General features: G+C 35.5%; 1 protein-coding gene across 4 annotated transcripts in view; it reads left to right on the top strand.

Moving 5' to 3' along the window:
* Positions 1-404: 404 nt before the first annotated feature.
* The window catches only part of FAM204A (family with sequence similarity 204 member A), a 29,311-nt gene continuing 9,227 nt past the window's right edge, over positions 405-20,488 (top strand). The window contains exons 1-8 of one of the 4 annotated variants that reach the window (XM_025165884.2): positions 473-530; positions 640-787; positions 1,696-1,820; positions 4,713-4,954; positions 6,228-6,321; positions 7,858-7,897; positions 8,325-8,424; positions 11,473-11,562. In XM_025165884.2, the coding sequence (XP_025021652.1) occupies positions 4,715-4,954; positions 6,228-6,321; positions 7,858-7,897; positions 8,325-8,424; positions 11,473-11,562 (564 nt within the window). In that variant the 5' untranslated portion in view covers positions 473-530; positions 640-787; positions 1,696-1,820; positions 4,713-4,714. Of the gene's footprint in view, positions 531-639; positions 788-1,695; positions 1,821-4,712; positions 4,955-6,227; positions 6,322-7,857; positions 7,898-8,324; positions 8,425-9,797; positions 10,413-11,472; positions 11,563-20,488 lie in introns of those variants that run through there. The other 3 variants (XM_007426940.4, XM_015887856.3, XM_025165883.2) reach the window with 3 other exon arrangements.

The following is a 20,488-nucleotide window of genomic DNA, read 5'->3' as shown; positions in this document are numbered from 1 at the left end:
TGGACCCAGATACAGTAGAGATGGGTCCAATATTGGAAGATCTGAAACACCAGGTTAGGGACAGATCGTCAAGGAGAAAATCTATCTAAATTGTCGCTAGGAGTCGAAAACGACTTGAATAACATAATCAAAAGAAATTCAGCTATCCGAACTTCTTTGGTCATGGCAACACCTGAATTTTTTACTACACTCAGAATATTATTTTAATTTAATTTTTGTGGGGTAGACGGGGTTACCTATACCGTTTTCAAAGCAGTCCAGCGGAAGAAAGCTTTCAACCCTTCTCGATCTGTCTAAATTTTCCCCTCAAATTCAAGCGCTGCTTCCGCGCACCGACAACCCTCCCGCCAGCAGAACCCGGAAGTTTCCACAGGCGGCCTTTCGACTGGAAACGCAGAACGACCGGTTGCTATAGAGACGCCCGCGCCTAAAGGCTGGCCAATGCCGGTCTGTGGAGGGGCGGAGCTCGTGCCGTTAGGCCTGCTGTGGGAGAAGCTCCAAGATGGCGGCAATGTAAACAAGATCCGGCGGTAAGTCGGGATGGCAATTTGAGTGTTACTGGGGTAGCTCTGTGGTGGGGGAATGAGGGGAGTAAGTTGCCTGGGCAGTTTGGCTGAGGCAAGCTGTGGCTTTTCACAGATTTTCGATCAAAGCCGTCTCTTTGGCAGACCCAGGTGTGCAGTTCGGGAAAGATGAGCCCGACCGACGATTTGCTCAGAAAGAAGCGCCCTCGAGTGTGGCGGCGTTCCTTTCCCAACTCTGAAGCATGCTTTGTGCCGGAGAACCCGTGGGTTTTCTCTTCTCACCCCCGCTTTCAGTTGCTTTTATTTATTCATTGGTGGGTTTGGCCATGCAAAGGCCATCAGTGATGTTCGAGCAAAAGCCGTCACCGCTCCGTAGGAAAAGGAAAATCTGCGTTTGGCTGGAGCTCGTTGAGGTGATTTTGGGCTGCTCGGCTGCTTTTGTGTTAAAAGGAACGAGAACATTTGGGCATCAGCTCCCACTGTCTCATAGGGTTCCTAACATTATTTCATAGTTATTGCAGAAAGTTTTGCATAGATAAGTTGGTGAGAAACTTTTAAGCCTGTTTGAAGGATTTAAGGAGTGGATAACAATAAAGTATAACATGGACATAGGTGAAACCTAGAAGGAGATGCAATCCAGATGCTGAACCATTAACACCATAAATATTTGGTGCAATATATAAAACGGGGTATATATCATAGTGTAAGATTTATTAATAGTAGAAATAACTTCTAAATGATAATAAAAGAATATACACTTGATGGTAGCTATTTTGTAATCTGGGGCCAAGACCTGTTGCTGTGAATGACTGAGTGGTATGCAAATAAAAAAGGAGTGGTGATAAGCATGTTTACTTTTCTGCTTTGAAAACATTAAGGTATTTCACTGCTGCTGATTATTTCCATCAGATGGGATCTAATATTGTAATGTCATGAAATTAATGTTGCAGATTGATGAGTGAAAAGGAGGATTAGCCATACTTACTCCATGCAAGCATGTTTGCTCCAAAAATGGAATGACACACCTGCTCTGTACCTGAGTGTAATAATGCTGGAATTAAGAATATGGATTTTTATCTCTGTTTAGTTTTGCCCTTACAATGAGACATGAGGCAAGAAGGATAACATTCTTGTATGAAGGACGATAAGCATCTTTATATTTCATTCTCAGATTGGCTAGTTTTTTGCTGCTGAAATCTTCATAAGATAACGTCTGTGCCACCTACTATAATCTGTAGCTATTGTTCTTCATTCAGTGTATTTATAGGATTAGAAACATCCTGGATTTCTAAACTGGTAAGCTGTGTTGATTTTTCTCAAATGAAGTGTGAATAAGTGTATATACAAGTTGTGTACCTGAATTATAATGTATCAGAGATTCTAACATTAAAACAAATAATGGGAAAACATAAATATGATAAAAGGCAATTGTTTTCTATTGTTTCACTATTTGTAAGTGGGCTCATTTTTGAGTTAGGGACTATTAAGGCTCAGCAATATATAATTTGATATATATTGTTAGTGAATTATTTAGTGGAAAGCAGTTGTATTTAACTATATTCTTAGTAATGCTATACAAATGAGAAAATCAGGTTAACAATTAAAATGTATGTATTTCATTCAGAAGTGACAGACATCAAGAAGTAAAACCAATAATGTGTTGCTTCATATCATGGAATAAAGTTGGAAAGGGCCTTAGAGCTCATCTAATACTACCTCCTGCTCAGTGCAGGATCCACTGAAGCATCCCTGACAGGTGACCATCCAGCCTCTTATCAGGAGACCTCTAGTCTATCTACAACTACTGGACTGCACCATAATCTTATTTTATTAAAAATTACTAGAATTTGAGATTTTCTAAAATAAAACATGTAACAGAAACATTTATAACAGTAACAAAGATTGGGTAGAGTGTTCTATTTTGGAGGGACTAATAAAAAAAACAAAATACAGAAATAAGCAAACAGAAAAACATTACTGCAAAAATGAGGGATGGGTGAGCGACCCAAAGGGAACTACATAGAATCTTAGGGAGTGGGGTATGGTACTTGTTTATTTATTGTATTTACATATCACCAATTTGTACAGCTCATAACAGTTTACAATAGCAAAATAGGGCAATATAAAATAAATAAAATGTTGATAATTCATAAAACCAAAAAGTTCAGTAAAAATATCATCTATAAGTACCATCAACATAGGTAGCCTTAAATATCCAAGGCCATGTAGAACAGATTAGTTTTTATTGTTTTGCAAATTGATGTTAAAATATGTGCCAGTCCAGTGTCAGAGAGAGGGAGATGCTATTTCATGAAGCAGGTTCCATAACTGAAAAACACTCCCTTCAATTTCACCAGATAACTGTCCCTGCTGAGTAAATGCAGTGGACAGAACAGTTTTTCCTGGTGAAGGTGGTTCTGATGGAACCTACGAACCAAGCCAAGTTGAGCTTTAATGGTCTGAACCAACACATTGAATTGTACTCCAAAACTTACCAGCAATCAGTGCAGTTTCTGCAATATTGGTATAACATGAGTGAGGTGGCCATCTTCCACCAGTATTTTGCACCAGATGTTTTTGAGTAGTCTTTAAAGGTTGTGCTGTGTAGAGCCCACTGGAGTAGTCTGGCTTCATGGTGATGAGGCACAGGTTACTGTCACCGGGAGCTCTCAACCAAGATATGGCTACAACTGGAACACCTGCTGAAGCTGGATATAGGCCTACCTGGCCATATCCTGTGCCTGCCCAGAGAACAATAGCTGTAAGTCCAGAAGGATAGCCACAGATTTTTTTCATAGAGTGCCATACCATTCAGAGTTATAACTGAAACAGACTGAGACTAAGATGGCCATACATGGAAATGTATGGATCCATACAAGGTTGTTGAGATGACATTTTCCATTCTTTATTTTTGTCTGCTTCTTCCATCTTTTTGTGTACCACATGTATACATATGCACACAAAAGTTGAAGAGGGACATCTAGAACAACTGCAGAATATGTTTTGTTTGAAAAATTGGTGAATGATGAATAAGTCTAGGAAAATATGTAATTGCTACTTTTATAAATGTAAAGAAAACAGCCCACCTTAAGAAAACTTACTTATGTATAAAAACATTTCTATACTACCACCAAGCTTCATGGGTGATTTCCAGTCCAAAATAAAATACTATAGGCATAGTAGTAAAATTAAATCATGCAGTATGAGGAGTAGAATAAAAAACTACAATTTCTTTTAACAATATTAAAGATTGGTAAAATACCAATGCTTTTTGTTTCCTGCTTTAGAATCCTTTTTGTATGTATATATGTAGTAAAATATCAGGCAATCCTAACTTGAGAACTTTTTCCTTCTCAGGAATAGGAGATTTTAGTGGTAGTGCCAAGGAATTGGAGATTAGTCATCTTCTTCCAAGAAACTGTTAAAGACTTCTGGCAATATGAGCAAATGTTTAACATTTAATTAATTTCTCTTTTCAGATACTTTTCTGCTTTAAATGGATGTCATGCCGCTATTTTTTTCTTATTCTTTAGATTTCTTTTATTGTATTGCTTTATCTTTTTCTAAGCTAAAGTGTTTGCTATTATAGTGTAATAATTTTACTATTCACAGAAATTGAGCTTGGATAGGAAATCTTGTATTATTGCACTGTGTGTACTCTAGTTAAAGAATCATAGCGAATATGCTATACATTTATTCAGATTATTACAAATACATATGATTTTACATTTTCTTTGTACCTTCTCTTTTTTAAAAATTGTATATGATTCAAAATATTTGCTGCTAAAACTGCCAGAACAACAGTAAAAACAAATGCTTATGTACTATTATCAGTAGTTAATTTACTTATGCACATTGGTATTTTTTTTAATAAATTGTAGGTTATTGGACATTAGTTCTAATAAGTCTTTTAAGCTATTTAAATGAAGCATTGCTATTTTTGCAGTTCTGTATTTTTCTCATTTCTTGTATGGCTAATTTATGTTCATATTCAATTTCCTTGGATCTTAAAGAGAAGCAAATGAACCTGAATTAACTGATACAAATGAACAAATAGTTAAGGACTGCAGTGCATCAGGAATTCTTGCCCTGGTTTTATCACTGGTAAAGATGCCCTAGAGATATTTTTAATAATTTTGCTGAAGATTCCTTCATGATGATAGTGAGTATTTGATCTTTCATTTCTAGAGATGTGGAGTGGTCTACTACCTCCTGGTGTGAATGAAGCTGATGTTGCCATAAGTTCAGATGATGATGAAACTGTGTCCCTTCCCAATCTTATCTTAAATGAAAAAAGAGAAGAAAAGGAATTCCTAGGCAAACAGACTAGTGATCATGAGGAAAAAAATATAGCTGAAAACCAACTTCCTTCTGCAGAAGAACAGGAATGTCTGGCATGCCCTCCTGGAATTTCCTTAGATATGTGGAATGTAGGTTTGTTTACAACTCTGTATTTCATTGAAATTGAAGTGTAGATTAGTTATTCCTGTTGTTGATATCTAGGCACATAATCCTTCTGGCAAGAGTAAATTAAATATATTTTGAATAGAATATCGTCTGTATTTTTAAGCTTTTCTGTTATAGAGAAAAATATTGTTTTAATAACATTTTTTTAATAAACTTCTATTTTAAATAAGACTGGAGGAAGTTGTGATGAATTCCTTTTCAACAAATATATAATCACTGAAGTGCTTATATACCAGAGTACTCTTGGATCTCTTTTAGATTTTTTAAGGTTGATTTTGACTTCTGTTGCCATGTTTATGTGTATGTATGTGTGTGTGTGTAGTAAATGTTATGGAATTCTTAACTCACTCATGAATGATTCCTTACTATATTCATTAAATGGATTTCACACTTGTTTGTTAGGGCTTGCATGTTTTGAGAATAATTTAGGAGAAATGCTTTTTTACAGCCCATCATTTTATTTATTTATTTATTTGCTTGCTTGCTTGCTTGCTTGTACATGAGCCTGAAAGAGATGTAGCTCTTTTAGAGCTACATTAAGTTCAGCAACTCTTAGAGTAGTGTCAAAGTCACTGATTACATATAAAAGGAATTTCAAAAGTGGCAAGTTGTATGGCATGTTCAGTAGGGTGCATAACTCTGAAAGCAGATGTGGCTGTTTTAATTATTATAGAAGATGCTGCGTTTATGTTCCCATATGTTCTGAAGTGTTGCATAATCATAATCCTTAGTGATGTTATGTTTTTTTAAAGAAGAAAATAAAGTCCCATTGGGCATGCTTACATATATTAAACTTTTTGGATCTCAGCCTTTATGTAGAGTTTTGAAGTCAATGTCTACAGAACTTCATTCATTCATTTATTCATTCATTCATTCATTCATTCATTCATTCATTCATTCATTCATTTTATATAGCCACCCAGAGTCACTGGTCTAAGATGGGCAGCTATATAAATTGAATAAATAAATAAGTAAGTAAGTAAGTAAGTAAGTAAAACTTTCCTACATAAAAAAAAATGAAAGTATCATGTACTTATATCAAGATAATCCATGAATGTATGAGCTGAGCTGAGTTGCACATGTACAGTGGATATGTAAGCATCTTCACTAACTGCTGTGTTTTGAATATTGTACTTTTTTTTGGTATTGTGGAAAAGTTAAAATAGGTTGTTTTTTTATGCTACTCAATTTACTATAATAAAGCCAAAAAAAAAAATCAGTTTTCTCTTTCAACAGAAATTTCAGAACCTACAAAAGAAAAACCTTGAGATGAAAAATCAAGAAAAATGTCAGACAGTTAAGCGACGAAAGAGAAAGCATTCCCGAAAAGGTTTGTTTCCAATTATTAAATTGCAGGGAACACTATAATAAAGTTCCTAAATAATTCAGTGTAAGGATTGGGTAATTTTATGATCACCTTATTGATTTTCTGTTATTTGGTTGTTAACCAGTAGAATAAAACATTTACTGTAATCCGTATCCATATAAACATTTGCCTAATTCCAGGTGCACAAAGAGGCTTTGGCATTTTTTCTAAAACAGCAGCCTACTTGCTGTAGGCAAAATCATAATGGAATTTATGAGGACTTTTTCAAAGCCCTTTTTGATAAGGCGAGAGAGATCATTCATCACAGAAAATATTCACGTGCCTGAAATAGGTTTTTGCATTTTTGTTCATTTATGTAATACTTTTTGCATGTGGTGTTACATGTGGTGTTCTTAATTCTATAGTGGAAGTATTCTGTAGGAGAACAAAATGTCAATGTCTAGGATTTAATTCTAAATTTTGGTTTTTTTCACTGTTAATTATATCTCAGACATTCTCTTCTGTATTTTAATGGTTAGACCATACAAAATTTAAACAATGCCTCTTCAGTTGTGGCTTTTGATTTAACATTTGGTTTAGTTGGGTGCAGTGATATGAACCTGCAATCCAGTTATTCTAGAGGCTGAGGTTGGCAGATGACTTGAACTCAGAAGTTCTAGGCCACAGTGGGCTATGCAGCTCAGGTCTACACCCATTTATATATTTTAGATTTGCATGCAAATTAGTCTCTGAATCTTTGTACCAGAAACTGTCTTACTAAGCTGATTTGTCTCTGTCATGATTATTCTGTGTTGGAATAATACTATCTTTTGGTAATATTCCCACAATACTTACAGAGGAAAGTTGGAGAGAGAAATTATGATTGAACATATCTTTATATATCTTTAGTGGTTAGTGACCTGTTCTGTGACAGTGCTCTTACCCTTTAATGAGTCTAAAGGGTTTACTTCATCCCCCCCCCCCCCCAGTTACGTATTCTTTTGACTGGGGTGTTTTATTTATTTATTCATTCTACAAATTTATATGGCTGCCCATCTTAAGTAAGTCTTATAAGGAGGCTTGATTAACTAAAGCAGTAGAAATTATCTTTCTATAAATGATTTGGCTATAGGTGCAAAGGCATTGTATAATTAAATTAATCCTACAATTCAGTCCTAAACCTCCAAAACAAAACAAAACCCACCTCTGGTTTTATCATTCCATCGCTGTCTTGAAATCTTCAGCCATCAGAAAAATAATTAAAAATAAGTGCACTTCTCAGTTGCCTGTTACAGCTAAAGGGGATCCCTCTCCCACTGTAACTTAATGCCCACATGCACTACTTAGCATACTATATTATTATACAGAGCATATAGGCCTTTAATTCCCTCTAAAGTTAGGTATGTGTCAGTACGTATTTGTGTTTGTGGCTATGGAAGTGGGGGGGGGGGGACATCATGCTGAATACTACATCAGCAATTGACTGAATTAAGTCGTAAAACTTTTTATTCATAAGAAATTGTTCATACTAAATTTTAGGGTTTGATTTTTTTTTTTTAGGTGAAATGAAAAAGAAAAACAGTGAAGAAATAACTGAAAGGTATTTGAAAACATGACATGATTATTTAAAACTCATTTTGCATAGTCAAAATGTTCAGCTCTTCTTCACAGTAGTGAATTTTTATACAGAAGTGATCCTATCAAGAAATATTATTTGAAAAAAATGTCTGCCCACCTGCTAAAGGATAGACATGTACGGCTTTGTTTTCATAAAGTAGGTATATTCTTTTATATCAAAGATACAAATGTAAATAAAATTGAATTGTATAACTGTTGCCAGATAGAAGAAAATACAGTGTCTATAAAATATGTCCTTTTAGATTTAAATATGTATTTCTTTTAGATAAGTCTGCAATAGAATTATTAATTTTAATATTATATTGCATATGTTACATATTTAAAAATATGATTATTTTCTTGTGATGGGACCTTGTCCAACTATTTGTTCTTTTTTCCTTTCCTTGTAGCCAACAATCCACAAAGGAAAGCCACTTAAAAGAGCTCACTCAATATTTTGGAATCAATGATAGGTTTAAACCACTTGCAAGCAAGGAAACCACTCCAAAGGTGACTTGCTAGATTTTTTAAAATTCATTTTAAGCTTGTATTTCACTTTGTAATTCAAAGATTCTCAAGCTGGCCTACATTTCATTGCAGTGAATACATATGCACGCCCACACACAGACATACAGAACCCTGTAACCCAGCAGCCATTAGTCATGTGCTGATTGGTGTGGCCAGAGTAAAACAAGAATGGGAGAAATAAGGTCCTTGTCTTGATCAGTGAATAGGACCAGGTTGAACTTGTGCTCTTGTTTTGGTCTAAAAAGGGGAGTACAATCTACCAGTGAACCTTGTTCCATGGCCAGTTATAGAAGCGTGTATATAAATGTAATGAATGCATGTATTCATTTAAAGTTTTTATTTTCACACACAAATTGGAAAGACTCTCAATTTGTTTTAATAAATCAGTAAAAAAGAAAAGAAAAATCTCCACTTTCAAGCTCACAGCCTTAAAAAAATATTGGTAAAAGGAAAGAATGTGGGGAGAAAAAAAGGAAAATAAGATGATTCAGGTACCACTTATTATAAGGGTTATATTGATTACTTAAATCTAGTCATTGAAATGTATAATTCTAATAAACTTATATTCAGTGTTGTATTTCTTTTTTCTGTTCTTCAGCTATATTACAAATTCAGTAAAGATAAACTAGAGTTTCAGAGATAAAAATCTGTGACATTATTACGTTAAGTAGTAGTTGTTAATTTGTACAAGTTAAGACAATTTAGGATTTATTATTGAATTATTAAACCTTGTTCTTAATGCTTGATTTTAGACATTTAAAGTGTATCCTTCTACATCTGACTATTTACAGGCTTGAATTCAATAATATAGTTAAATAGATTAGGGGTAGCATGTCAGAAATCATTTCCTTGATGAATATAAGAACTGAGAATTGCAAAGATACAATAGTAATTTGGACTTTTCATGTAACTTGATACATATAGACCAAACAAAATGCCAGAAACAAGCAGACCGACAACAATGAGGATGAAACAGACATGGACGAAGGGGAGCCCAAAGCCGTGTTTGGTAGCTACTTAACAGGGAATAGTTATCAGTTCCCTGATGAAACCACAGAAGCAGGCCCTGGGATTGGAAAGGAGGAAGATATAAAAAAAAAATGCCAAGGATTTACTTGATCCAGCGTGGCATGACAAATTCCATCCTGTCACTGCAAGCCTTGTCTTTCTGTGCCTTATTTTCAATGGATTACACTCAGCATTTAAAACTGTTGGTGTTTCAGAGACTTCAGGGCTTTTAACACCAAAGGAGGGGAGACCAAAAGGAACAAGTACACTGCACAAGAAATCAACCCAAAACAAAGCTGACGCAGGACTAACTGCCACAGAGCTCACCTTACTCCTTTGCCGTTGCTGTGACCTTTTTATTGGACTAGCCATTGGATCCAGCGATAAAATCAGAATCAATAGTGCTCAAGTCCACAAACATTTTGAAACACTAATGGTCTCACTTCAAAAGAAAACTACCAGCAAATGCAATGCCTATTACACTATACAATGCTGGACATGCTATTGACTGGATCAACTCAAAGCCATGGATTGGTCATTTGGTACTCAATCTTATTGAACTTGAAGCAGAATCACCTGCTAAAGAGCTAATAGACCAAATGAAACTTGTAGCCAACAAAGCACAAATGACTATATGTTTCAGTGTAGAAGCGTACCTCAAGCAGTGCATGGATGGAACAATTGCTATGAGGCAAGTTGTTGCTGAGATACCAAAATTTGAAGCAGCTGTTTCCATAGTGAAGAAGAAGACAGGGTCCATGTTCAAGTTTGCCAGTGCAATTCGACACCCAGCCATCATCAATCTAGCTCCAAGAAATTTCCCGAATTTATCTACAGCTGCAAACTACTGGAAAAAATGGCATAGCCCCTCTTTTGCTGGTTTTAAGGCACTGAAGGTTACACCTGGAGCAGCAATATCCATTCCAATGCTGCAACTTGCAGCAACGAGGATCTTGAGAGAAGTACGTCCAATCCAGTCTGGCAAGTTGGGCATGCTCCGGGTTCCATTAGCCAAGTAATGTCGGCTGGTGGGGACCAGCAGACGTGGAGTCCTTGGGGTTCTCTGAGCTTGGTTCTTTTCTTGCAACCTCAGAGAACCCCAAGGACTCCACAGTTCAACCCTGAGCTACACATATTTGCCTCCATTGCTACCAGCAGACGTGCCTTTTCTGCTTTGGTGGCTACCCTGTAGAACATCCTTTCTCCTGAGATTAGGATGGCCTCGACTCATTTGGCTTTTTGGAAGGCCTTGAAGACCTGGCTTTGCACCCAGGGTTGTGAAGGGTCCTGTTTCATGGTTGTGTTGATACCAACGGTTTTTAGATCTCTCAGCTGTATTTATATTATATTTATTTTTGTACTGTTTTTAATGTTGATGTTTTTATTGTTGTTAGCTGCCCAGAGTTACTGGTTTGAGATGGGCGGCTATGTAAATTGAATAAATAAATAAAAATAAATATGTTCAGGAAAGAAATGGATGAATCAGCTATTGAGGTGAAACATTATTATGATTGGTATAACATAAAAATGTTCATTGACATTTTTAAGTGCAGAATTTATTCAAAAAGTAAGGTGAAAGTAATATAAAGGGTTGTTCTCATACAACAGTTCTGCAACTATTTAACAGTACCACAGGATACTCAAAGTTGAAATCAAAACCAACCTATGGTCAGACCTGCTTACTACCTGGATGGAAGACATCCCAGGTGTGCTCAGTAAGCTGGAAAGTTGACAAAAATATCCAAAAGAAGGCAATTGCAATATACTTCAATTTTTTGACAAGAAAACTATATGGATCTGCCTTTGAAGTTATCAGAGGTTGAGCTCTACTCAGTCATAATTTCCTAAACTACTTTAAAAATCATTCTGCTATATATGAATTTGTTACATATGAAAGTTACAGGTGTGAAGTTTAATATTATTTTGGAGTTGATAGCTTTACTTTAGGACATTTTTATATTATTCAGTTGGTATTCTAGGAAGAACACTGATTTTTACTCTTTGTTTTGTTATGTTTTCTAGTCTGGCCTTGAAAGCAGCATAGACAAATGTTTAGCTGAAGGTAATATTTCTCAAGCTGAGGAATTAAGTGATAGATTAGCTACCCGAGAGGTAAGTTACAGTTTTGTTATGTTTTTAATATGGTAAGAAACATTATACACAGTTTTCAATTACTTATTTTATGGAACAATTTTCAAGTTAAATCGTTTGGGAAATGCAGGAGTTATTTGGGAAATTCTGTGGATAAACTCTGTTGTTGAATTGCTTCATTCTGAACCCATTTGTGGTGTGTGAGCATGAAATTAATATATAAAACAGAGGCCCGTAACATGCCAGAATACAAGAGACAGATTCTAACTCAATACTTGGATTCAACAGATGTAAGGGCTATATGGATATTTCAACTTGTTCTACTGCTTCTAATAAAGACTTCTGGACACTACTTCATGCTAGCTTTGAATATGCTGAATATTATGGGACTGCCAGTGTAAAATTAGGGAAAGGACAATATATATATTGAGCAGTGGCAAGTGGCAAAGTTTTTTAGTGTATCATCTTAGGATGATTATAAAGTTCCATAATGATGCAAAACAATAAGGCTTCACTGAATTAATTCTGAATGTTCACCACATTAAGAAATCTTTACAATCTGCTGTCATAGCCTATAAATAAATTACCGTAACTTTAAGAGATTTTGTTGTTGCATCTAAACTATACTGTAGTTGATGTATAGTTTATTAAATCTATATTATTTTTTCAGTAACTGTATTTTACATTAGAGTTTATTGAAACTATATTACTGTTTTAGTAAATTAGAATTTACATTACCTCCCCCAAAAGAGAATACTCACACTCAGGGTTCAAGAGATTTGTTCCTGTAATGTTGCAGTGATTTAGAATTATATCTGAATTGAGAGACTGTATAAACCAGTAATGAATATGAAAAAGTGCCAAGGTGGAAGATAAAAAGATATCTTAATAGCCCGGGACTAATATGCACTGAGCTATGAGTACTGAATTGGATTGAAGATGTGAAGAACTACATATTTGGCCTAGATTTAGGACAGCCTGTCAGATCTGATGAGGAGAAACAGTCAAAGATGACATTTGGGATTGACTAGTTTAAGGTGAACTTGGCAGCCAATGTGTTGGGGAAAAAAGTTTGATATTAAATTTATTTCTAGCTTTCTTTCTAATTAATCATCAACTTTCATATAAATAATACAGGTGGTCCCCATTTAATGACCACTCATTCAGCGACTGTTCAAACTTATGACAGCACAGAATAAGTGGTAGTTACAACTGGTCCTCGGCATTCTGGCCGTTGCAGCGTCCCTGCAGTCATGTGATCGTGATTTGCGACTTTCTCTGCCAACTTTCCACAAGCAAAGTCAATGGGGAAGTCGGCAAGAAGTCGAAAGTTACGGTCACATGAGGTCCTCGCTTAACAATGGCAACTGGGACTGCTGGCATTGCTATTGCTAGGTGGTGCAGTCATGTGACACTGTGCTTTATGACCGCATCACTTAGCGATGGCAATTCTGCCCCCAGTTGCTGTCATTAACTCAGGTCAAATTATTTTTATGACTATTTTTTTTTACAATTAGGATTTGAGACACATTTATTTTGTGTCTTTTAGGGATAGGATGAATAGATAACAAGTAAACTTACTAACTGTTCTCTACTAGAATCCCCTATCTGAGATGCAGTCATGTAACAAGAATATGTTTCCTTCTTCTTATGTTTGAAATTCCCAATACTCAGAAATGTAATTAGTGGCCTTAATATTACTGTGATGGAATGAAATTATGAAGGCCAAGCTCAGGCAGATAACCATTTTCTTAGCTCGCCAGAACCGCATGGGAGGAACAAGAGGATGAGACTGGCACCTCTCTGAGGAATTCACACTGTTGTGGCTGGAGGACTTTGGGAACTGGGGTTTTAGTCTGGGAAGATTCTTGCTAGAGGTTGTAGCTAATAAACATAGCTGGATTGAATTGGCATTGTCTCTTGGAGTTCCTTGGGCTAGGCCTGACATCAATCCTTCCCAAACTAAAACCCCAGTTCCCAATGTCCTCTAGCCACAACAGTGTGAATTCCTCAGGGAGGTGCCAGTCTCATCCTCTTGTTCCTCCCACGCGGTTCTGGCGAGCTAAGAAAATGTTTATCTGCCTGAGCTTGGCCTTCATAATTCCATTCCATCACAATTACATAAGATTGTTCGCAGATTTCTGTCCTCTTTTTATTTTCATATTCTTTAGGAGACCAAATTCCAACCTAAAAAAAAACCATAAAGGTTGATTACAACTTATTAAGTACCACTAATGCTTTTATGTATTTTCAATTTAAATAAAAATATGAATTTGTTGATACAATTAATTTTTTGAATCTGATGAATGAGTGTTTAGTAGGTAAGTATTCTGTAGAGATCAGGTACAGTTTTGGTCACTAATATTTTCCTTTTTCAAGAAACCAGGAACAGGAACCTGCTGATAAAGCCTTTGCTTTGAGGCATGGATTCCAGAATGCTTTAAAATGTTTCCTCCCTTAATAAGTGAAACTAATTTTGATGTATAACATTTATAAGCCTGTAAAACAGATAGAGCAGCATGAGTATTTAAAGGGGAAATGAGGCCAAAAATAAAGAGATGGCTAAGAGAAGCTATGAAAACATGCCCTGAAGAGCTAAAGAATGCCAAAATACAGCTGTCAGTGTACTATCATTATGTCACAGTGAGAACCAATTTCTATGGAATCAGATTGCCTTGGAATTGAAGAAATTGTAAATAATACACACAATCCAAAGAGAAACAGTAGACTGAAACATGAGTAACTTTATTTTACCATGCTGCACTTGGTGCAGTTAGATTTTGATATGGCTGACAATCATGTTTGGATTGTTACTGTTATTTTGATACAATAGTATTAAGAAATGAATATTCACCAGGCTTCGGGTTTTTTGTTTTTTTTTAACAAGTGTGAACTTTTCTCTGAGGTTTCGGGCATAATGAGAATTATTTTATTTTAATTCCTTCCTAAGATGCAGATTGGTAGACTAGTATAGGATACTCTGTATAAAAAACATATTTTGTCATTGAGTTATTATATAGGTGATACTTTACAGTATTTTATTATACCTGTCTGAATTGCCAGTAATCAATAATGCTCACAAAGTAGTGAGATACATGTCAGATTTGTTGGTATTTTCATTTTCTTGGTATCTTTATAGAATTTTAAGATATTGTAATAGTTGTCTGTTTGATGAATATCTTCTTCAAAAGCTTTTTGAAAAACCTGGTATATAATAACAGTACTTACTGGATTAGCCTGTCTTCATATTCAACGATGCTCTCAGTACATTTTTTTTTTTCAAATAACGTTGCTAAGTATAGAAATTGTACAGATAAAAGCTAATACAAACTACAAAAAAAATAAAGGAATAGAAAGGAAAAAAAAGTGCAGAGAAGAGAAAAGAAAGAAAAGAAGAATAATATAAAAGAAAGACTAGAGAAGAAATAAAAAATAAGACTATAACAAAAAAAACCAAAAGAAATAAAAAGTAATTTCCCCCTTTGTCTCAACAAGTATAAACAATTTTAAGAACTTATCACTTTCTCTTAAAATACATCAAACAATCTCTTCATCCCATATCACCTCTCTTATCTATAGGCAAATCCTTAAAACCTCATCATTCAATCCTGGTCAGCAAAAGTACATTAAGGGTTATAGAAATAACAATATTTTAACCTTGATCAAATAGACCAACTTTATATTCCTTCCATTTTAACAATTTTGATCTTTAATCCCTTCAGATAAACTAGAACTTGATTTCTTTTCTTTTTTTCTTTGTCCCTTCTCACCAAGTCTTCCAAAATCTTAACAGGTAAATCCAATATACAGAAATTATCGAGGTCACTCTCCTGGTTGGTTGGTTGTATGTCCTTTTACTTATTAAAATATCAGCCGGTTTCATTTGTATATCCAGTATTTCATCTTTTTCCAGATCGTTCTTTTAACCTGTCATTTTTAAATCCATGTTCAAATCTATTTCAGTCTTATCCAAGTAGAACTTGTTCCATGACATCATTCACATACAGTCTATCTATGATGGCAGACATTCTTAAAATTAACTTCTGAGTCCATTGTTCTCATGTATCCTTCAGTACATTCAATGTTAAGGTATTTTGTTCCATTCTACCTTAACAAGTGAAATTGGTGTTCTTCTCCTTAATTGTAATCATTACTTCCTTTTAGCTCCCTCTAGTGTCCAACCTTCAAAGTCCCATTCTATCATGTTTTTTTTTTTCCAGAATTCAGAACATGAGCTGTTTTCGTATGGGAAGGATTCATTTAATTAATTTCAAAATCCCATTTCAAGTCCATCTAGACTTTTAGTCCATTTATAACTCTGTAATCCCCCTTTTGCTGTTTATTCCCAAAAAACTGCTAAATTCTTAAAGTTGCACTTAAAATTACTTTCATTGAGGATTGAAGGAAACTCACCCAGTGAATGCCATCAAACTTGCTGTTCTGAAGGTTTGAAAAGCAGTAAAAAAGTAATTCCAAAAGTGGTTAAGAAATGAGGCTTGGTTGAGCTTTGTGTCTATTTAGGCTACATTATGATTGTGGGCATAGATGGAAGCCATAGACTCCCGGCCACTCCACTCACCAGCCAATCGCAAAAACATTGGTTCCTGTGGTCTACTCTCGAGGAGCAGCAGTTTGGAGTACATGTAGGCAATCCCACCCTTTCTCCTTGCTCTGGAGAGATTTTGCTGGCCAGGATCCATCCCTGGCCGCTAATCTTCACCATAATGCCATCCCTGCTCCTTCAAGGACGTCTAGCTCTTCATGTCCTCACTGGAAGTCTGATGTTCTCATAAGATTATAAAAGATTCATGAAACAAAGCTTCAGTTTAAAATTGTTCTTGATTTTTCCTTTTAAGATTAGTTCTTACAGCATTAGTTACACTTTCCACCAATTCACCAGAGACTGACATAAAATATTCCTTTCCATTGTGAAATCTGTAAATGAATGCAGCCCATACTTGTAATGTTACCAAAGTTCTATTAATCTCTGCATTGTAAAATGTTTTCTTAAACTCATACAGATCACAAAATATAGAAAATATCTATTAAATGTTGAGATCCAAGATATTTTTAAGCCTGCTTCAGAGAAGTAGTGACTTGATAACTTTTATGAGTAATTTTTTGTGAAATATTTGTAATTTTTATAATTACAAAGAGAGCCAGTTTGGTGTAGCAGTTAAGGTGCTGGCCTAGAAATCAGAAGACTGTGAGTTCCATGCCTTCCTTAGGCATGAAAGCCAGCTGAGTGATTTTGGTCCAGTTACTCTCTCTTAGCCCAACCTACCGCACAGGAAAATAGGAGCAAGAGTATTAGATATGTTCTCTGCCCTGAATTTTATATTAAAGGCGGGAAATAGTAGTAGTAGTAGTAGTAGTAGTAATAATAATAATAATAATAATAATAATAATAATAATAAAAATAGAACGACTAATGCAAAAGAAAGCAAAGATAGTACCAATAATCATAGGCATCTTAGGGCAATCCCAAAACATCTGGAGCACCACTTCAACACCACTGGCATTGACAAACTCACCATCAGTCAGTTGCAAAAGGCAGCTTTACTTGGAACAGCTTACATCCTGTGATACCTTTAACACCATCAAACAACCACATCTGCCTATCCCAGTTTCTTGGGAAAAACTCGATAGTTGGATAAAAATGCCAAATACAGTCGAAACATCTGGTTGACTGTGCGACCAACAATAATAATCCCCAGCATAGATGCCCCCTTGTATTATAATAATAATAATAATAATAATAATAATAATAGAATAGGTTTAAGCGAACATAAACTGATCTATGTTTTCACAACCTCTCTGGCACTTCTAAAAGCCACAATTAAATATTGGGATGTTCTCAAGAGAGTGTGATGTAGTGATTAAAGTGTTGGACTGGTCCCAGAAAGACTCAGGTTCTACTTTCCTCTCCAGGTATAGAAGCTCACTTCCATACCAGTTAAACTCTCAGCCCAACTATTTCATAGGCTTATTGTGGAGAAAGATAAGAGGAGGGGGCCCTTTATATGTCACCTTGAGCTCCTGTACAAAAGATGAACTAGAAACCTAAGAAATAAATAAATAAGGAAGCAGGGATAGGATGGGAGAATTACAGTGGTGTGGTTTGATGGAAATCAGAGGATGTTCTCAAATTAGTGAAAATACATGTTCTTAGGACCAGATGAATAGTCATGACACACAGTGTATTGTCGAAGGCTTTCACGGCTGGCATAGGATGGCTGGTGTGGGTCTTCTGGGCTGTGTGGCCGTGTTCTGGAAGTTTTGTTTCCTAACGTTTCGCCAGCACCTGAGACCGGCATCTTCAGAGTGCAGGAGCACAGACAGGAGCAGTTCTCTCCTGCACAGACAGAACTGCTCCTGTCTGTGCTCCTGCACTCTGAAGATGCCGGTCACAGGTGCTGGCGAAACGTTAGGAAACAAAACTTCCAGAACACGGCCACACAGCCCGGAAGACCCACACCAGTCATGACACACATTTAATTTGAACTTGATTTGGATTGAATCCAAATCAACTTTGCCTTATTGTGTTCCTGGGAGTGTTATGGCAATTTTTCATCCCTAACTCCTTATGAAATTTACCATAGTGAGATCAGAGCACTGCCAGTGATGTAGGAAGAATTCAAGTTTGTGATTTAAGATTTGATAGCAACATAGTTCAGTATGAATTGTTTCAAGATTTAATTTTTTATTTATACACACACACACAGACTTTAACTGGAAACTTCAAATGTCATTTGCTTTTTTTACATGACACAGACTTCTTCTGATTACAGGATTTTCTGAAGTAGTGGGAGAGTTAGCATAGGTGTATGGTAAGCTCTGCCAGAAGTGCTGGCTTAGCTGGTTGAAAAGCTGGTCTCTTCTGGGAATGATTCACTTTCACTGGCCTTGGCTTTGTTCCAGGCTGGGCAGGGCACATTGGCAAAGTTTGACTTCTTCCAGGAAGGAAGAATTATAGATGTAGTAAAGATGATCACTGGGCTTTTTGAGATGTCAGGAGGGTTGGTGTAGCTGGTTGGCAAGTTTGGCCCTTCCTGGAAATAACCTCATCACCAGAATGCTGCCTAGAGAATTCTGGGAGTTGAAGTCCACACATCTTAAAGTTGCCAAGGTTGAGAAACACTGCTGTATTGGGAGAAGCAGCACAAGTAGGATGACATGATGAGATACAGTGTGACAAAGAGACTGGCACAGAGAAAGAACATATGTAGCCTTGCCATCTTACCTCTACTTTTAAAGCAGTAAAGGTTTGAGCCTATGCCTGTAAATGTCAACCTGGCAGCCATTCATTCATTATCAAGACTTACATCTCTTCCATCATGTAGAATTTAAAAGTAAGATCAGCCTTGAGCCAATATTTAGAATGCTGACAACTGAATTAAAGTCCTAATTGTATTTGCAGGACCAGCATGGAAATGTAACATTCCATTAGCACAAGAGAGAGCAAAGTCAGGGCTTATGGCTAGCTAGCTACATTAAAGAAGCTGAGAGCTGAGAAAGTGAATGAAGCCCAAAATGTGTTAGCCTTGCTACTCCAAAAGAGCTCTAATAGGTGTAGAGTTTAATGCAGTGATAAATCTTATTCACTGGCTGTTCATATTAATGCTAGAGAGCCTATCACAACACTCAAACATCCCTCAAGGTATTCTCCATTCTTCATATATGGAACTGAAGTTGTAATATGTTTGCAAAAATCCCAAAAGCAGCAGAAAAGCTGTGGAATCTCTGAAGAGCTTTAGAGCCATCCAATTCAGTTTGTTGCTTTAAAGCAGCTACCCACTTCAGTTTGTGAATCTCCTTCAATGAGGTGGTTTGACTGAAGCTTCCTAGAATCAAATAACCCATTCAAAGCTTTATACAGCCCTAATAACTAGTTGCTGCTATGGATGTCTTAAAAGTTAAGGGATAAAAGAAATGAAAACAAGACTCGCAGATCTCCATTAAGCCATTCAGTTAGCTTATGAGATGACATTAATACAGTAACTTGTACTGTAGTTTTTTTGCTTTATTTTATTTTGGTTAAAAAATAAATACTGTTAACTCGAAGAGAGAAAAAGAACAATGCTTATTTGATTTTATTCATGTTAAGAAACTTGTTTGGATAATTCTTTGCATGTCTACTCAGAAGTAAATCATATTGAGTATACCAGGACTTACTCTTAAGCAAGTGAATATAGAATTGCATCCTAAATTACCTCAGTTGTTATTCTCCAAATACAAATAATATTATCAAAACTGTTATTAATGTCAGCTCAGTACTTTTTGGCATTTTGTATGAATGGTTTCAAAGTTATAATTTTATTGAATAGCTATATGCTCTTTATCTTTGTTTGAAATAATTCAAACTGATTTGTGTATTCCATCATCTTTTCCTATTTTTTTCATTCTTTCTGTTGATTTTTACTCATCCTGTTGATATATAAATAAGTATATACCAATGTCATTACCATTTATGTTCTATTAAAGTATCCTATCAAAATTTAAACTGTGTCCCGCTTTAAAAGAATTAATCAGATTCCATGGCAGTCTTTCTTTAATATGTGGAGCACAATATGATAATTCGCAGCTACAAGCCCATAGAAAGCTAATGAGTTATACTCCTATATATTATACACTCTATCTGAAGTGCTTATGTAAAAGAATTTTGTGGCACATAATTTAGTATAGAATTATTTATTTAATTTATATCCCACAATTTCAGCAAAAAATAATGCTTGAAGTGAAACAGTTGATATAGTATAGAGAGAGTTTATTTTATTTTTAAGAATGAATCGAGTCATTTTTTAAAAAACAGAAAATGTATATTATTGTAGCTGTTCAAACATTTTAAAAAATGAATAACAAAGAACTATATATAACTTTCAAATTATTTATTATACTGTGGGAAGAATTAGAAATACTGCACTGTATTGTTAATTATTCTATCTTC

This window comes from Python bivittatus, unplaced genomic scaffold, assembly GCF_059951505.1.
Source record: "Python bivittatus isolate LINGU-HERP-01145 unplaced genomic scaffold, Pbiv_v1 ctg000980_np1212, whole genome shotgun sequence".
Classification (NCBI taxonomy): Eukaryota; Metazoa; Chordata; class Lepidosauria; order Squamata; family Pythonidae; genus Python; species Python bivittatus.
This window is presented reverse-complemented; position numbering and strand designations above follow the sequence as displayed.